The 16,872-nt window shown below is 46.6% G+C and overlaps 1 protein-coding gene across 1 annotated transcript in view; it reads left to right on the top strand.

The window, feature by feature from the left end:
• Positions 1–1,065, top strand: part of LOC110573212 (alanyl-tRNA editing protein Aarsd1) — a 9,924-nt gene extending 8,859 nt beyond the window's left edge. The window contains exon 12 of the mRNA XM_021681663.1: positions 744–1,065. Within this exon, the coding sequence (XP_021537338.1) occupies positions 744–879 (136 nt within the window). The 3' untranslated portion in view covers positions 880–1,065. The remainder of the gene's footprint in view (positions 1–743) is intronic.
• The last annotated feature ends 15,807 nt before the right edge of the window (positions 1,066–16,872 follow it).

The following is a 16,872-nucleotide window of genomic DNA, read 5'->3' as shown; positions in this document are numbered from 1 at the left end:
AGGGAACACAAGCAGGGGGAGTGGGAGAGGGAGAAGCAGGCTTCCCGTGGAGCAGGGACCTTGGGGATCATGACCTGAGCCGAAGGCAGACGCTTAACGACTGAGCCACCCAGGCGCCCCTCATTGTTACATTTTAAAATTGGATTTGTACATAAAAATATAGAGTTCTGGCTTTTCTCAAAAAAGGAAAAGACCAGAAGGCCCACTGGGGCGACACTGGGCCCCCGCATCCCCGCATCCCCGCATGGCAGTAGCTGCAAGGAAAGGGGTGGTGGCGCCCTCTTGAGCCAGGACAGGCTCGTCGCGCTGCCGCAGCCCCCGCTTCTCCTCACCCCCCACTTGCGGCACTGCTGCTCCTGCCTGGCATTTGTGTCCACAGCCCTTTACCTCTCGGGGACGCTCGCCCTGCTTCCTGGAGGTTCCCATAATTTATCTAGGCCCCCTCCCCCCGTTTCTAGCTACTTCCGTTGTGTCCAGTTATTCACTCTTTTTTTTTTTTTTAAATACCTGGAACAACAGATACTAGTTCATTTTTTGTTCCCCCAGTTACTCACTCTTACAGTAAACATGGTACGTCTATATCTGCGCACATGTGTAAGTACTTTTTTTAAGAAGGATTTCTAGAAGCCGTCTACTCTTTCTTTCCCTCCCTCGGCCCTGGGGGAAAGACTCAGGGCTGCCTTTGGTTTTTCTGTGGTTTTGCCCTCAAAGACGTCCTCCCTGACTGTGTCTCTGCTCCCCAGGGTGGCTGAGGTTCTGGAGGGCAAAGGAGCTGGGAAGAAAGGCCGCTTCCAGGGCAAGGCCACCAGGATGAGCCGGCGGGCAGAGGTGCAGGCCCTCCTCCAGGACTACCTCAGCACTCAGAGCGCCGAGGAGTGAGGACTCAGTCCCTGGGGCTCCTGCCGTTGAGAACAGGCCTCCTGTGACCACAGAAAGAGTCTCTTGGACAATAAAATAGTTTGACTTGAAATGGTCGTGGTACCACATGCATATGACTGATTTACACAGCATTCTCTGGGGCGTGTATGCGATGAGTATCTGTGAATAAACAGCTTTTTAATTTGGCCCCCGGTGGGCATAACCCACACCAGGGGGCGTTACGGTGATGCAGTGTGCTGATTTCTCTAAAGTTACTGCAACCTTTCTTCCTGTGGAAACCTACTGCCTAAGGGGAGGGCGAGCCAGTCATTCAGCTCTCCTTGTTTTCTTGTCCTTATTTTCCTAGTCCTGTGTTTTAGACCTAAAAAGCATCGATGACTTTGCAATTAGGTCAAGAGGCCACACAGATACAGGAGAGGGAGGCTCCATGTCTGTTACTGAGGCAGAGAAGGGCTGGAGAAAGGTGTGGAAGACTAACCCAAAGAGAGCTGGTGTCAGACCAATGAGCCTTTCAGAATCATTGTTAGAGCTAAAGAGGGACCTGTAGTGATCAAAGGAAGACAAAGTAGTTCTAGATTTATGTGCATCTAATAACAACCTCAACATACATAAAGCAGAAATTGACAGCTGAAAGAAGAAACACAAATTCCCACTCGATGGAAGATTGAAACCGATCTTTCAGTAACTGATAGGACAAGAGGAAGCATGACCTCGAGGTTAAGAACATAGATGTTGGGCGCCTGGGTGGCTCAGTTGGTTGGGCGACTGCCTTCGGCTCAGGTCATGATCCTGGAGTCCTGGGATCGAGTCCCGCATCGGGCTCCCTGCTCGGCGGGGAGTCTGCTTCTCCCTCTCCCACTCCCCGTTTGTGTTCCGTCTCTCGCTGTGTCTTTCTCTGTCAAATAAATAAATAAAATCTTTAAAACAAACAAACAAACAAAAAACATAGATGTTGGAGTTTCATAGACCTGAGTGGAAATCCTGGCTTTGTGCACCCATGGGTGGTAAAACTAGAAAAGAAAGCGTCTTTCTTTTGGAAAGTGATTGGTTTTTTGTTTTTGTTTTTGTTTTTTTTTAAGATTTTATTTATTTGCGAGAGAGAATGAGAGACAGAGAGCATGAGAGGGAGGAGGGTCAGAGGGAGAAGCAGACTCCCTGCCGAGCAGGGAGCCCGATGCGGGACTCGATCCCGGGACTCCAGGATCATGACCTGAGCCGAAGGCAGTCGCTTAACCGACTGAGCCACCCAGGCGCCCGGAAAGTGATTGGTTTTTAAAAGGACGGCGTTTACCTCTTGGGAAAGGGAGTGAAGCAGGATGGAGAAGGGACCCAAGACGGGGTTGGGAGGGGGGTTTCTGGGGTGCCAGCAGTGTTCTGTGTTCTTGAACTGGGTGGGAGTTACATAGTTGTTGGCTTTATAGTTGTTCATTATAGTCTGTTTTATTCCATGGTGTTCTATTTCACTATTTAAGAATACAACCAAAAAAACAAAAACAAAAAATTCTGGGTTCTGTCACTTGTTTGCCTTGGGAAAGTGTTTTTCTTTTCAACCTCAGTTTGGTCCCCAGCAAAGTGGCCGAAATGGCAGCCATTTCTCTGGGGTGTGGTGAAGTAATGCATTCAACTGTAAGTGGGGAAACCACTTTGTCTGTTCCCTGAGATGACCTAAGAACACTTAATTTTTGATTGCCTAAATGTTCTGTTCCTCTTTACCTGCAAATTGAGTATTGATTGTAAGTGCACTGGGCCCCTGGGTCAATACAGCTCTGGTGGGGAATCATGTTCCCTCGGGTCAAGACGCCCTGAGGAGAGCCGACAGGGTCCACTCTGTCTTCTCCCAAAGAGAATGCAGCTGAGATGGCTCTCTGGTAAGATTGAAAGCCACAAGGCAGCTTACTTGTAAGGGACAGGAGTCCTGTCTGAGAACTTCAGCGGGAGCCAGGAGGCGGATTAGAGCCCGGCAGCACGGGGGTGGAGGTGGGGCAGAAGGACAGGGAATTTGAGTTTCTGAGGCAAAATTTAGGCATTGATGCTGCATCAGTAGGCTGCCTAGGAGTGTGGAAGGTGTCATCAAGAGATTTTTTTTTTAAGATTTTACTTTTAAGTAATCTCTATACCCAACGTGGGGCTTGAACTCATAACCCCGAGATCAAGAGCTGCATGGCTCCACCGACTGAGCAGGCCAGGTGCCCCAAGAAATTGTTTAAATGTATTTTTAAAGTCCTCCTCCAACCCTGCCCCCGACTCACCCAATTTCCCTTGCCAGAGACAACCACTGTTATCAATCTGTGGTGTATCCTCTGGTAGTATTTTTTTCACGGATGTGCATAAATCTTCCCTCTTTTGAAACAAATGGCAGCACACTTCTCTGCAACTTTTCTCAGTTAAATGAATGCCATGTTTTGAGATAAAACCATACTATAAAAGTCACACAGCAAAAAAAAATAAAAATAAAAATAAAAAGTCACACAGCACAAAATAGATTCATTGGTGGGAGATGGGGATGTAATATTTACCTCACAGAAGATTCCTTATTTACAGAAGGGCTCAGGCAGGATTCCCTTCAACAGAGACCCACTTGAATTCATTTTCGTGTGTGTGTGTGAGAGAGAGAGAGAGAGATCTCCTTGTCCTCTGTTTCTGCTTCATCGGGATGTAATGAAAAAGCAGTGGACTGGAGGCTACCCTTGCTTGCCATCACTCAGGTCGGTTCTGCTCACAAAGACCTAGAGTAACCATTTCATTTATGACCCGAACTCAGACACCTCTAATGGTGAAAGGGGTGCTCCAGAACCACAGTCACAAACCAGGATGATCTCAGGAAAACCAGGGTGTCCAGTCTCCCTGCTGAGACTCTCCCTGAGTTTTAGTTTCTTGACTTGAAAATAGGGATGTGAACATGGCATCCTCAGAAAGGAGGAAATTTCTGGAATAAATTAGGAAAATACAGGGTCAGTTGTCTCTTGTGAGGTTCAGAAAACAAAGCAGAATGGGTTTAATCATTTATTAGAGTAACATTAAATGAGCACAAGCAGAATGAAGGTATTAGCACAAAATGTGATAGTTTTACGTACACACAACACATAGATCATATATCCAGGAACATTGCTGTAACCCACTTTTACGGCATAGAAATAGTGAGAAGGGGCTCCTTCTCCTTAAGTCTTATGACTTAGGTGCCTGTGAATGGCTGGAGATGCAGATGCTGGGGCTAGCGCCCAGGTGAGGGTCTCCCGTGGGACTGTATGTGCATATGTAGCTGCTGGATAAGATGTTAGAATGGAAAACAAGAGACGTCAGATGAGAAATGGAGGCAGACTGAATTCAGGAAGGCACCGTGCCCACATGTCCTGAAGCCCCACCCCACACTCTAGTCCTGAGTGGAAGCCAGGGAGTCAGCCAAGCTATGCTGGAATGCCAGGTCTTATCCTTAATAAGAACTCAAACTCCTGGGCCTCACTGGGAAAACAGATGGCCCAACATACCCTAATGAAAAACCCTCTTGCAGAAAGCTTCTGTGTCTCCCATTCCTTTCCTGAATTAGATCCAAACGGTGACTAAAGTGTCCTCAACGGAGGGCAACCGAGGATATTCCGGAAAGAGTGATGGAGAAATTTCTTTCTTTTTCCAGAAAGGTCTGCACCTTCTGTGCAGACGACAGCCAGCAGAGGGCCAGGCTCTCAACTTGAAGGAAGGAGAGCGGGGCTGGTGTCCAGAGCAAAGAGGCTCCCACAGGGACAGCCTTCTCTCTCTCTCTCTCTCTCTTTCTCTCTCTCATCCTCTCATCAACTCGCTGCAGAAGTACCCTGCTGTCAAGGCGTGCTGGGAAATAGCCCTGTCCATCCTCCGACACCAACCTCAAAGCCAAGTTTTTCAGAAATAAAGGAGGAATCAACATTTTCTTCTGGGCAAAGTCCCTCCCTCTTCCTTTCATCTCATTGAACTTCTTTGGGTTGTTGTTGACTTGTGCATATAAGAAGCAACCACAGAGTTCATTTGTCCATTTAGTCTGTAGCCACTTGTCGAGGAGGTAATGTGTGCTGGCCACTGTTCTGAGAAGCGGGCCACTCCGGTAAATGACACGGCTGTGGTCCCCATGCTGACGGCATGGACGGTCACGGAGGAGAAAGACAGGAAAGAGACGAGCAAATAAATGTGAAATTATACACTCCGTCAAGTCACAGAGGAAAAGAACAGGGTGAAGTAAAAGAGGATAATGCAGGGGAGGAGAGCGGGGCGGGGTGGGGGGGAGTCGTGGCAGTGATGGGGGAGGCCCTTCACGATCCCCAGCATCCGGGCCATCTCAAATAAAGCAGTGTGCTGACTAGGCAAACAAAACCAGTGTGTTTTTTTTTTTTTTTTTTTTTTTTAAGATTTTATTTATTTATTTGCGAGAGAGAGAATGAGAGACAGAGAGCATGAGAGGGAGGAGGGTCAGAGGGAGAAGCAGACCCCCTGCTGAGCAGGGAGCCCGATGCGGGACTCGATCCCGGGACTCCAGGATCATGACCTGAGCCGAAGGCAGTCACTTAATCAACTGAGCCACCCAGGCACCCAAAACCAGTGTGTTTTGACAACTCTGCTGGTTTCCCTTCCAGCCAGATGGCTGCTTCTGACCCCTTTATGGAAATTCTAGAGCTGTGAATTGTCCCTGAGCCCCAGACGGGGACCAGGGTCTAAAGGCGCTCCTGGATTCTTCTATGAGCCATATGTATTTTGAGTGCCTTTTCTTTGGCTGTTACAAGGAGGCAAAAAATAAGACAGACATGAAGCTCATTTTGCTCTTCACCCAAATGAGCCTCTCCCACCACGGCTGGGCTATTTTTTTCTGACCCTAAGAGGCCATATTTCTCCCTATTAGCAGAAGGGAAAGCCTGAATTACACGTAAGGAGAAAGAGGGTGACAAAGAGGGGGCGCCTGGGTGGCTCAGTCGGGTCAGTGTCTGACTCTTGATGTCAGCTGGGGTCATGATCTCAGGGTTGCAAGATCAAGCCCCGAGACAGCTCCATACTGAGTGTGGGGCCTGCTTAAGATTCTCTCTCGATTCTCTCTCAATTCTCTCTCCCTCTGCTCTTCCCCTCCCACATGCATGCTCTCTCTCTTAAAAAAACAAAAAGAGGGCGACAAAGACACCACAGTTGAAGACCTCATGAAAGCAGGAAAGGCGTACTTGATAAAAACCTCTGCTGATTGCAATTCCAGGTATTGAAAAGCAGATGTCAGGGACACCTGGGTGGCTGAGTCAGTTGGGCGTGCGCCTTCGGCTCAGGTCATGATCCCAGGGTCCTGGTATCGAGCCCTATGTCGGACTCCTTGATCGGCAGGGAGCCTGCTTCTCCCTCTGCCTGCCGCTCCCCCTGCTTGTGCTCTCTCTCTCTCTGACAAATAAATAAATAAAATCTTTAAAAAAAAGAAAAGCAGATGTCAGTGCCACCACGCACTTTTTATTTTATTATTGTTTGGCACTGTTTAATCATCGATTGGTATTAAATCAACACTTAACCTAGTTCTGCCAGCATTGTTCGAAGGACTTTATAAATATCGACGCACTCAATTCTCATAACAACTCCATGAGATAGATCCTATTGTCATCCCCATTTTACAGATGAGGATACTGAGGCACAGAGAGGTAAGGAGCTTGCTTGAGGTCACTCAGCTAGTAAATGGCAGGGCACATTTTTGAACCAGCAGCCTGGCTCCTGGGCCCATCTGCCTGACCACCGTGCTGTGTGGCCTCTCTCTGTCTACTCACATACCTTAAAAGGTCACACAAATGTATATATATGACGAATATCTTTGTTTATAAACTAGTATCTCTTTCATGGTTAAATAAGTGATTTTAAGATGGGAGCATTTAAGGATCTCAAGGTTGTCTGGTGCCTTTGGCAAGGAAAAAGGATCAATTAAGCAATCTACAAATAGAAGTGAAAACCGTCCATTATAACATTGTCATGTAGCCTCTAATTTTACCTCTGTTAGGGCACGCACGTACATTATAATGCTGGAACTGAAAAGCTAGGGGTTTATTCTTTGAGGGTTCCAGAAGATAAGCTCCTAAATCCCTACATTTACTTCTAAGCCCACTTCTCTCCCTCTCCCTGTTACTCTGGGCTCAATCTCTATGGAGACAGTATTACATGTGCTTCAGAAATGACACTAGAAAAAGCGTATTTTTCCTGTTTTGGAGCCTTGGTGTGGGTGAATTGGGGTTTTCCACTCAGCTTGGAAAAGGCTGAGAAGCTGCCTTGCTGGAAAAGTTTAGCTGCCCGGTTTTATTTTGCTTTGTCTTTGCTGTCTGTTACCAGCAAGATGAACTCATCCTGAGGTTTCGCATGGAAACTAATTTCGAATTTCTTCTGCTCTTGTAATTTGCCTCTTGCCCAAGACCAGAATCCATTAGCCGTCTTGGTTCCAACACCCAGGCACTGTCCTTTGCAATTCAACAGCAGAGGGTGCTGCGGGCCTGTGGTTGCCCAGGGCTCTGCCAGGGAAATAAAAGAAGAGGACTAAAAGAGTCCCTGCTAGTTCAGCTAGCCTGAAAGAAGGCTTCTAATTATCCTGTTCCCTTGTTGCTCCGAAGACCTTGTCCGTGGATTGTGGGGTCATCAGCTGTTTCCCAAAATGCAAGCAGGGAATCAAGAGACGGGGTGTGGCCTTCTGGAAGGGATTTGTCGTTTGTGTTTTTGAGTTTTCACCCTTCTCTGATTAAATAAATGCTCGATATTTTATACATTTACGTCCACCAAGACCAGAGATTTTGAATAGTGCTGGGTCCTAACTTAATTCAGAAAACAGTATTCATTATTCCCGTTTTCCAAGGCTCCCACTGAATTTCTTTCAATGGCTACAAGACAACAGACGGCTTTTTTTCTTCTTTTCATTTCTTCTTAAGCTGAGGCTTGAATGTCTACTCCAGGTTGTCTCTCAATTTTTCTCCATTTTCCTGAAATTCTGCATCATTTTTTCCCCCTCTCCTTGACTTCCTCCAGCCTTTACCTCTTGATTGTTGATGGGAAAAGTGGACGGTCCACATTTCTGGCTATTTCACTTATCTTTTGCTCCAGGCAAGTTTGCTTTATAAGAAGCTAGATGTTCTCAGGGATAAATCAGTGGGTGATTTTTTTTTTTTTAAGATTTTATCTATTTGAGAGAGAGAGAGAGAACACAAGTGGGAGAAGGGACAGGGGGAGAGGGAGAAGCAGACTCCCCGCCCAGCGGGGACCCCGAGATCATAACCTGAGCCGAGTTCTGGTGCTTAAACAACCGAGCCACTCATTGTGCCCCAGTGGGTGATTTGTTTTTACAAAATTCTTCACAGGAGGCTTTCATGGCAAGACACGCTGATGAGTTCATAATACAACCGGATGGACACACCTTGAATTTGTTCACTACTTCCTCCAGGCATAGAGAACGTCTATGTCAGAAAGCTGGCTTCCACTGTTTTAATGCAATTTCACAGACACTGAGAGGTTCGAGGGAGATGGGGATGCACAGGGAGCTTGAGCAACACGCAGAGGAAGTGGTGACAGCCAAGACTGGCCTCTGGGTATCAACAGTCACCTGGAATGTAAACATGACAACATTCTGGACATGAACAAAAGAGAGACACTGGCTGAAGGACTCAGCAAGCTTACTGCCTCCTCTCCCTTTCTGGAACAAACAAACAACATTTGATTTGATTTGATGTGTTGGAAAAACCCCAGCAAAACAAGAGAAGAATTCAAGAAAGAGGAAAACATAACATTGTAAGAAACTGAAACTGACTGAGAACTTCAGGTAAAGACACTTTGAGTGACACCTACATCCTAAAACGGGGAACAGTGAAATCCTCCGAGAGCTGATTGGAAACTTCCAAATGTTCAAGAAAAGTTACAATCTGAAATAAAGCAAGCTTTAACTCGGAAATGAACTTGAGAACCCACAAAGCAGAAGGAGCAGCATTTTCTACACCAGCAAGGCCACGCCTCCGTTAGTGGGGTAATTGAGGGCGTGGGCGGCAGGGCAGTGGGATGGTGGATATTCTAATTCTGCAGACAACCATTTTGGATCTTTTCTTTTCCTTTTCTCTTCTTTTCTTCTTTTCTTTTCTTTCTCCCCCCCCTTCTCCCTTCCTTCCTTCCTTCCTTGTGTGTGAGAGAGTGAGGGAGAGAGAAAATCTCAAGCCAGCTCCACACTCAGCGGGGAGCCCAAGGTGCAGCTCGATCTCACGACCCTGAGATCATGTCCTGAGCCAGAACCAAGAGTCCAACTGGGCCACCCAGACACCCCAATCTTTTTTTTTTTAAAGATTTTATTTTTATTTATTTGACAGAGAGAGAGACAGCCAGAGAGGGAACACAAGCAGGGGGAGCAGGAGAGGGGGAAGCAGGCTTCCCATGGAGCAGGGGCCCAATGAGGGGCTCGATCCCAGGACCCTGGGATCATGACCTGAGCCGAAGGCAGACGCTTAACGACTGAGCCACCCAGGCGCCCCTCTTTTTTTTTTTTTTTTTTAAGATTTTATTTATTTATTTGACAGAGAGAGACACAGCGAGAGAGGGAACACAAGCAGGGGGAGTGGGAGAGGGAGAAGCAGGCTTCCCGCTGAGCAAGGAGCCTGATGCGGGGCTCGATCCCAGGACTCTGATATCATGAGCTGAGGCGAAGTCAGATGCTTAATGACTGAGCCACCCAGGCGCCCCACACCTGAATCATTTTGGATTTATAATGGTTGCTAACGTCAGTTGTTTTCCCATGATGTGCTTTGCTTCTTTTCTTTCTTTCTTTCTTTTTCTTTCTTTCTTTCTCTCTCTTTCTTTCTTTCTTCTTTCTTTCTTTTTCTTTCTTTCTCTTTCTTCTTTCTTCTTTCTTTCGTCTTTGTTTCTTTTATCCTTTGGCTGCTTTTTAAAGGATACTTTTATAAGGTATTTTTAGCTGATGTATTCAAATTATTTACTAATTGCTATGGTGTGAGCACTAACCAATTTCAACAAATCTTTACCGAGCGCCTACCATATGCCAGGCACAATTCTAAGTGCTTGGAATATGTCAGCGAACAGGACAAATCTTGCCCTAGTATAGCTTATATTTTAGTGATGCAGACACACAGCAAACCATAAATCTGATCAACATGGGAAAGCAAAAGAAAAGATAAAAGGGAAGGGAAGGAGATTGGGAACACAGAGGGTGGCGAGAGAGAGGAGGGTAGTAGGGTGGGTTGGCGTTTTAAATGGGTGGTTATGGGGATGCCTGGGTGGTTCAGTCGGTTAAGCCTTCAGCTCTTGAAGGGTCCTGGCATCGAGCCCCGGGTTGGGCTCCATGCTGAGTCTGCTTAGGATTCTCTCCCTCTGCCTCTGCCCCTCCCCCCACTCTAAATAAATAAATAAGAATTTTAAGATTTTATTTATTGATTTGTCAGAGAGAGCGCGCGAGTGAGCACAAGCGGGGTGGGGAGGGGGGCAGAGGCAGAGGGAGAAGCAGGCTCCTTGCTGAGCAAGAAGCCCAAAGTGGGACTAAATCCCAGGATCCTGGGATCATGACTTCAGCCAAAGGCAGACGCTTAACTGCCTGAGCCACCCAGGCATCTCAGTAAATAAAATCTTAAAAAAAAAAAAACAACCTTTTCTTTAAAAAGATTTTATGTATTTATTTGACAGAGAGAGACACAGCGACAGAGGGAACACAAGCAGGGGGAGTGGGAGAGGGAGAAGCAGGCTTCCCGCGGAGCAGGGAGCCCGATGTGGGGCTCGATCCCAGGATCATGACCTGAGCCGAAGGCAGACCCTTAACGACTGAGCCACCCAGGCGCCCCCTCATTACAACTCTTAAGCATAGTGGCCCACCAGCTCTTCATATTTCTCAGATTTTTTTAACCTTTTAGAGCAACCCTAAGAAATCTCAGACAAAATATTTGCCTGAGGCTCAGCAGCTCTTTCAGGTTCATGTTGATTCCTTTTTGTTATAGTCAACACGTCTTATTTCAAAATGTTAGCAGGAGTTATTTCTGGGTGATGAGATTGGAGTGCTTTTCATTTTCATCTTTATGCTTTTCAGTGGTTCCCAGCACTTCTGAAACGAAATGGTCTTCTTTATTATTCCTTTGTGGGACGCTCTTCAAATGAGAAACAGCAAGAACTATAATTTTAAAAAATTAAAATATCCTGCAAGAATAAATGTCACTTCCCAAAGGACAACTTAGCAAAACAGTAACAACAAAAACCAAACATTCCCTGAAACTCCCTCAGTTAGGATTTTACTCCAGAAGGAGTCATTGTCTTAAAAGGTGTCTGGCTCTCAGGAGGCCTCTGGGAACAATGTGCATAAGGATGCTGGCTCTGGTCAGTGTGTGTGTGTGTGTGTGTGTGTGTGTTGGGGGTTTGAGTTTCCTGATGTTTGTGGAGGAAGGACAGGTTGGTCAACAACAGCAAGGAGACCAACCCAACAGACATTGCTGTCAACAAAGGGATGGCATGATGGTGGCTGGCAAGGTGTAGGAGGAATACAAAACAGAAGGAGATGTGATGGCATTATTGATGAAGGAATAAAAAACTGGAAGCAAAATATTGTAGAGAAGGTAAGTTAAAAGATTTTTATATTGGAAAAAAAAAGTAAATTCGATTGGTCTGAGCTCATGATCTTTAACAAGACTGTGTTTTTCTGTTCGGACCCTGACTGGAGCCCATCCACAGCAGGGCTTGTGCTACCCCTGCCCCCCCCCCGCGACTTACCCAAGGACGATTCTACATCCTGGGGCAAGGCAACTTTAGAAGGGCCTAGGAAGCAAGGATTTCAGACAGTAGTGGTGGAAGGATAAGGAAGCCACTGACCAAGCTGTAACAATTTTGATGTTAAAAAGGGAAAAGTAATTACTAAAATAAGTTACGCAGGGCGCCTGGGTGGCTCAGTCGTTAAGCGTCTGCCTTCGGCTCAGGTCATGATCTCAGGGTCCTGGGATCAAGCCCCGCGTAGGGCTCCCTGCTCTGTGGGAAGCCTGCTTTTCCCTCTCCTTCTGCCTGCCCGATCCCCCTGCTTGTGTGCGCTCTCTCTCTGTCAAATAAAAAAAATTTTTTTAAATGTTAAAAAAATAAAATACAGGGCGCCTGGGTGGCTCAGTTGGTTGGGCGACTGCCTTCGGCTCAGGTCATGATCCTGGAGTCCCTGGATCGAGTCCCGCATCGGGCTCCCTGCTCGGCAGGGTGCCTGCTTCTGCCTCTGACCCTCCCCCCTCTCATGTGCTCTCTCTCTCTAATTCTCTCTGTCTCAAATAAATAAATAAAAAATCTTAAAAAAAAATACAATACAATACAATACAATAAGTTAAGCATGTGAAGACCTCAAAACAAAAAAGGTGATATATGACTTATGAAAAGGGTCAATACACCAAGATATGTTAATTTTTAAAAAACGTTTTATTTATTTATTTGAGATAGAGCGAGAGAGAGCACAAGCAGGGCTGAGAGGCAGAGCGAGAGGGAGAGAGAAGAATCACATCTCTCTAGAGAGATGATGAAGCCTCTGGAGCACACTGTTTATCATAATGAGATATGATAAGGTCCATTTTTAATAATCATAACAGACCCGGTCAGTACTGCATATTCGAATGACAAGACAGTGGGATTCGGTGAAGCAAGCAAGATTAGTAGAAAGCACTATTCTGGTGAGCAACACCAACTTCCAAGGGATGGATTTTTAAGATCTTATTGATGTATTTAGTCAAGTTTAAAAATGGAAAACGGAAGCTCAGGTTGGAAAGTGTGACCAGTTTCCATACGCCGGTCCCAAATCAGTCGGTTTACAGTGCAGAAACTGAACCTTGGCTTCTCAGAGATATTATTATTTTTCCTCTTGGTTCTGAAGATTACTGTAACTCTACAAAGATAGAGGAGTAAAGAAAAATTGCTCTGAACCTAGGAGAGTGTCAAACAACCCTGGAAAGGGAACGCAGGAAAGTAAGACAAGTGTATCTACTGATGGTGCAGATGAAACTTGACATCATGGTATTAATACTTACCTGTATAATAACAAGTTCTGTATCACTGTGGTGTTTTGTATGTATCTTCTCTGCATTCATGATGTCCAAAGCATCATAAAGGTGACAGGGAACTGCGGTGTCACCGGGGCTGAGGCTATGTGGTAAAAGCAAACATCCTCCGTTGAAAGCCCAAGGGGCTGAAGTAAGATTTGGTTAACACTATCTCTCTTATCCTAGGACCTGGGAGGGTCAGTCTCTATCTTGCAAAACAGCAGCAAGCCTTAGTCATGACTTTCTAGAATGGGTGGCTGAGAGAGTTGGTTCCCCACCTACTGGGGAGTCAACTTCTCTTGGGAAGAGGCCAGCGTTTCTATTCTGCATAAGCCTACCTTGTCCTTTGGGTTTTCAACCTCTTTCTAATTTTCAGTTGGGAGTGTCTGAGAATGTCTTCTCTGTGCATCTATAATTTGTTAGCTGGTTTTCCAACTCTTCAGCAAATAGCTGTATATTGTCCATTATTATTCAACAAAGACATACTGAGGCCTTCTTCTGCCTTCCCTGAGGTCACTCCCAATGGTGATCAAAGCAGGCATGGCGCTGCCTTCTTGGGGCTTTGAGTCTAGTGGGGAAGACAGACGTGACTCAGAGAATCACAAACTGACGCGCTGGAGAGCAGGGTGAAGGGAGAGCTGAGCAGGGGCCCAGCCAGGGCTCTCGATCTGGGCTTGGGGTAGGTGGGCAAGGAGGTGATTTGGACTGGAAAGGGACTTGTGAAGTGGGCACAGAGTTCTGAGAAGAGGTCTGGGCAAAAGCCCAGAGGAGGCCGGGGTGGCACCTGGAGGAGCGAGGCTATCTACATGGAGCGAGGTGAGGGGGCAAGGTAGGTGAGGCCCAGACCAAGCCGGCTCAGATCAAGCCGGCTCATGGAGGTCAGATAATTTTTTTTCGGTAAGTGCTTTATTGAGATATAATTCACATGGTGTATAATTCATCCATTTAAAGTGTACAATTCATTGGTTTTTTAGTATATCCACAGAATGGAATAATCACTATGATCAATTTTATTTTATTTTTATTTAAAAAAAATTTTTTAAAGATTTATTTATTGGGGCACCTGGGTGGCTCAGTCGTTAAGCGTCTGCCTTCAGCTCAGGTCATGATCCTGGAGTCCCGAGATCGAACCCCACATCGGGCTTCCTGCTCAGTGGGGAGCCTGCTTCTCCCTCTCCCTCTGCTCCTCTCCCTGATCATGCTCACTCTCTTGCTTGCTCTCTCTCTAATAAATAAATTTATTTATTATTTTAGAGAGAGAGAGAGTGAGAGCGCGGGTGAGGGAAGGGGCAGAGGGAGAGGGAGAGAGAGAATCTCAAGTAGGCTCTACATCCAGCACAGAGCCAAACACGAGACTCGATCTCACAACCCTGAGATCATGACCTGAGCCAAAATCAAGAGTCAGGCGCTTAACCATCTGAGCCACCCAGGCGCCCCTAAGAGTCAGGCACTTAACCAACTGAGCCACCCAGGCTCCCCACTAAGATCAATTTTAGAATGTTTTTGTTGCCTCTGCATAGAAATCCCATACCCTTTAGTAGTTATCCCCATTCCCCACTATTTGGGTTCTGGACCCAATTCCAGTGTGCGGAGAGAGTCGTTTGCCCACACATCCAACAGGCAATTCTCATAACACCTGCTGGGTGTCCTTTAGTTCGATTCTGACACTGTCTACCTGAAGATAGTGTCAGATCCCCCAGAGTGAGGGTTCAGTCCTACAAGACTCCCCCCCCCCGCCCCTTCAGATGCGCAGGGACATCTGTGCTTCTGACAGACTGACAATAGATCCATATTTCAGGCATTCCAACGACTCCCTCCTTGGGTCGGATTAATCTGCTAGAGTGGCTCACAGAACTCAGAGGAATATTTTACCTACTAAATTGCTAGTTTATTTATTTATTTATTTATTTATTAGATTTTATTTATTTATTTGACAGAGAGAGACACAGCGACAGAGGGAACACAAGCAGGGGAAGGGGGAGAGGGAGAGGGAGAAGCAGGCTTCCCGCGGAGCAGGGAGCCCGATGCGGGGCTCAATCCCAGGACCCTGGGATCATGACCTGAGACGAAGGCAGACGCTTAACGACTGAGCCACCCAGGCACCCCTAGTTTATTGTTTTATTATAAAAAGATAGAACTCAGGAACAGCCAGATGGAAGAGAGACACAGGGCACGGTATGGGGCTAAGGCGGGAGCTTCCATGCCCTCTCTAGGTGCACCGCTCTCCCCAATCTCCACGTGTTCACCAGCCCAGGGGCTCCCCAACCCCATCCTTTTGGGGTTTTATGGAGAATTCATCACATGGGCACGATTTATGAAATCACTGGCCATTGGCGACTGATTCAACCTCCAGTCCCTCTCTCCTCCCTGCTTCCCCCAGGTCACAGTGAGAGGATGGCAAGTTCCAACCCATGATAATCACATGGCTGGTTCCCCTGGCAAACTCTCCTTAGGTGCTTTCTAGAAGTCACCTCATTAATATGAACTCAGGTGTCGTTCAAAGGGATTTGTTATGAATATCAAGACACTTTCATCACTCTTATCGCTTAGAAATTCCAAGGGTTTTAAGAGCTCTGTGCCAGAAACAGGGGACAAAGACCGTATATATTATTATACCACGCTGGGTTTGTAGGTCTTGCGTTTGAGGCACCCGTGAGAAATCCAGGTAGAGAAGTGGAATGAGTAGTTGAACGCACAGCTCTAGAAAACAGTGGCCATTTGTCTGGATGGGGGATATTGATGTGACAGTCCCTGGGGGTTAGGCAGAGGCCCGTGCGGGAAGCAGAGGGCAGGCTCCAGCTGGATACTTGGAGGAGAGTGTAAGAAGGATATTGTTAATAAAAGTGTGGGTAGGGTTGATGGAAATCAATTAAAAAGGGTGCAGCATCTGCCGTCACAGCTCAGTGACCCCTCAGGAATAAATACCCTGGTCTTTCTCTCCATCTTGTCCCTTGTTTGTAGCTCTCCTCTGCAAAACCCCAATGCAAGCCCAGGGAAAAGAGCCTGATAAATTCCACCCAGCCCAGAGCAGGAGGCAAAAGGGCCAAACAGAAGATACACAGCGCGGACGGTAGTTTTAACCTTGGATGGGACGTGAGGGAAGCGAGGCTTGAGCCAGAGCCTGAGTCCTTGAGACATTGAAAGCCAGGGTGAAGGAGGATGAGCAGGCTGGCAGAGGAGATGGGACGAGTGGCTAGAGGGAGTAGAAATACCAAGAATATCCTGGAAGCCAAGTTAAGTAAGGCCAAGACTCCATTGTCAGTGTTTATGGAAATAATTATCCACACAGAGGCATACTTTTCTTGCTGTTACCTGTTTTATCGGCTAGCAGCCAGAAGCAGGGGAAATGGAACTGCCTTTTGGGTTTCGTCCTCGACCACAACCAACCCCATCTAAGGCAAGCATCCCCGCTATCTCACAAGTGCTGGTGTTCTTGCTGGTCCCACAGATGAGCCTCCCCTTGGGGAACCCCCAGCAGTATTACCTGGTGCCTGTGAGCATGAGTTCTGGACAGAGGCAGATTGCCTGCCTCGGAATTCTGGCTAGTTGTGCAACCTTGGGCAAATTACTTAACTTCTCCATTTACCCATCTGGAAAATGGGAATGGTGATAGTTGTGAGGATTAACTCAGGTGTCCCAGGTGAAGGACCTGGGACATGTTAATTGCTTAAAAGTGCTAGCTACTTTTTTTTTTTTTTTAAATCAGAGAGAGAGAGAAAGAGAGAGCACAAGCAGGGGGAGTGGCAGGCAGAGGGAGAAGCAGGCTCCCTGCTGAGCAATGCAGGACTCGATCCCAGGACCCTAGGATAATGACCTGTCATTATGCTTAACTGGCTGAGCCACCCAGGCATCCCTAAAGTGCTAGCTACTTTAATTCCAACAATGCCCAAGATATAGTAGGTGCTCAATAAATACTAGTTAAATGAATAAATTATTTTAGTTGAAAAATCATTAAATTGAAAGAGGGACCCTGTTTACCTAAGTTGTAATT

Source organism: Neomonachus schauinslandi, chromosome 15 (assembly GCF_002201575.2).
Source record: "Neomonachus schauinslandi chromosome 15, ASM220157v2, whole genome shotgun sequence".
NCBI lineage: Eukaryota > Metazoa > Chordata > Mammalia > Carnivora > Phocidae > Neomonachus > Neomonachus schauinslandi.
The sequence above is the reverse complement of the archived record's forward strand: the minus strand, read 5'-3'. Positions and strand labels throughout refer to the sequence as shown.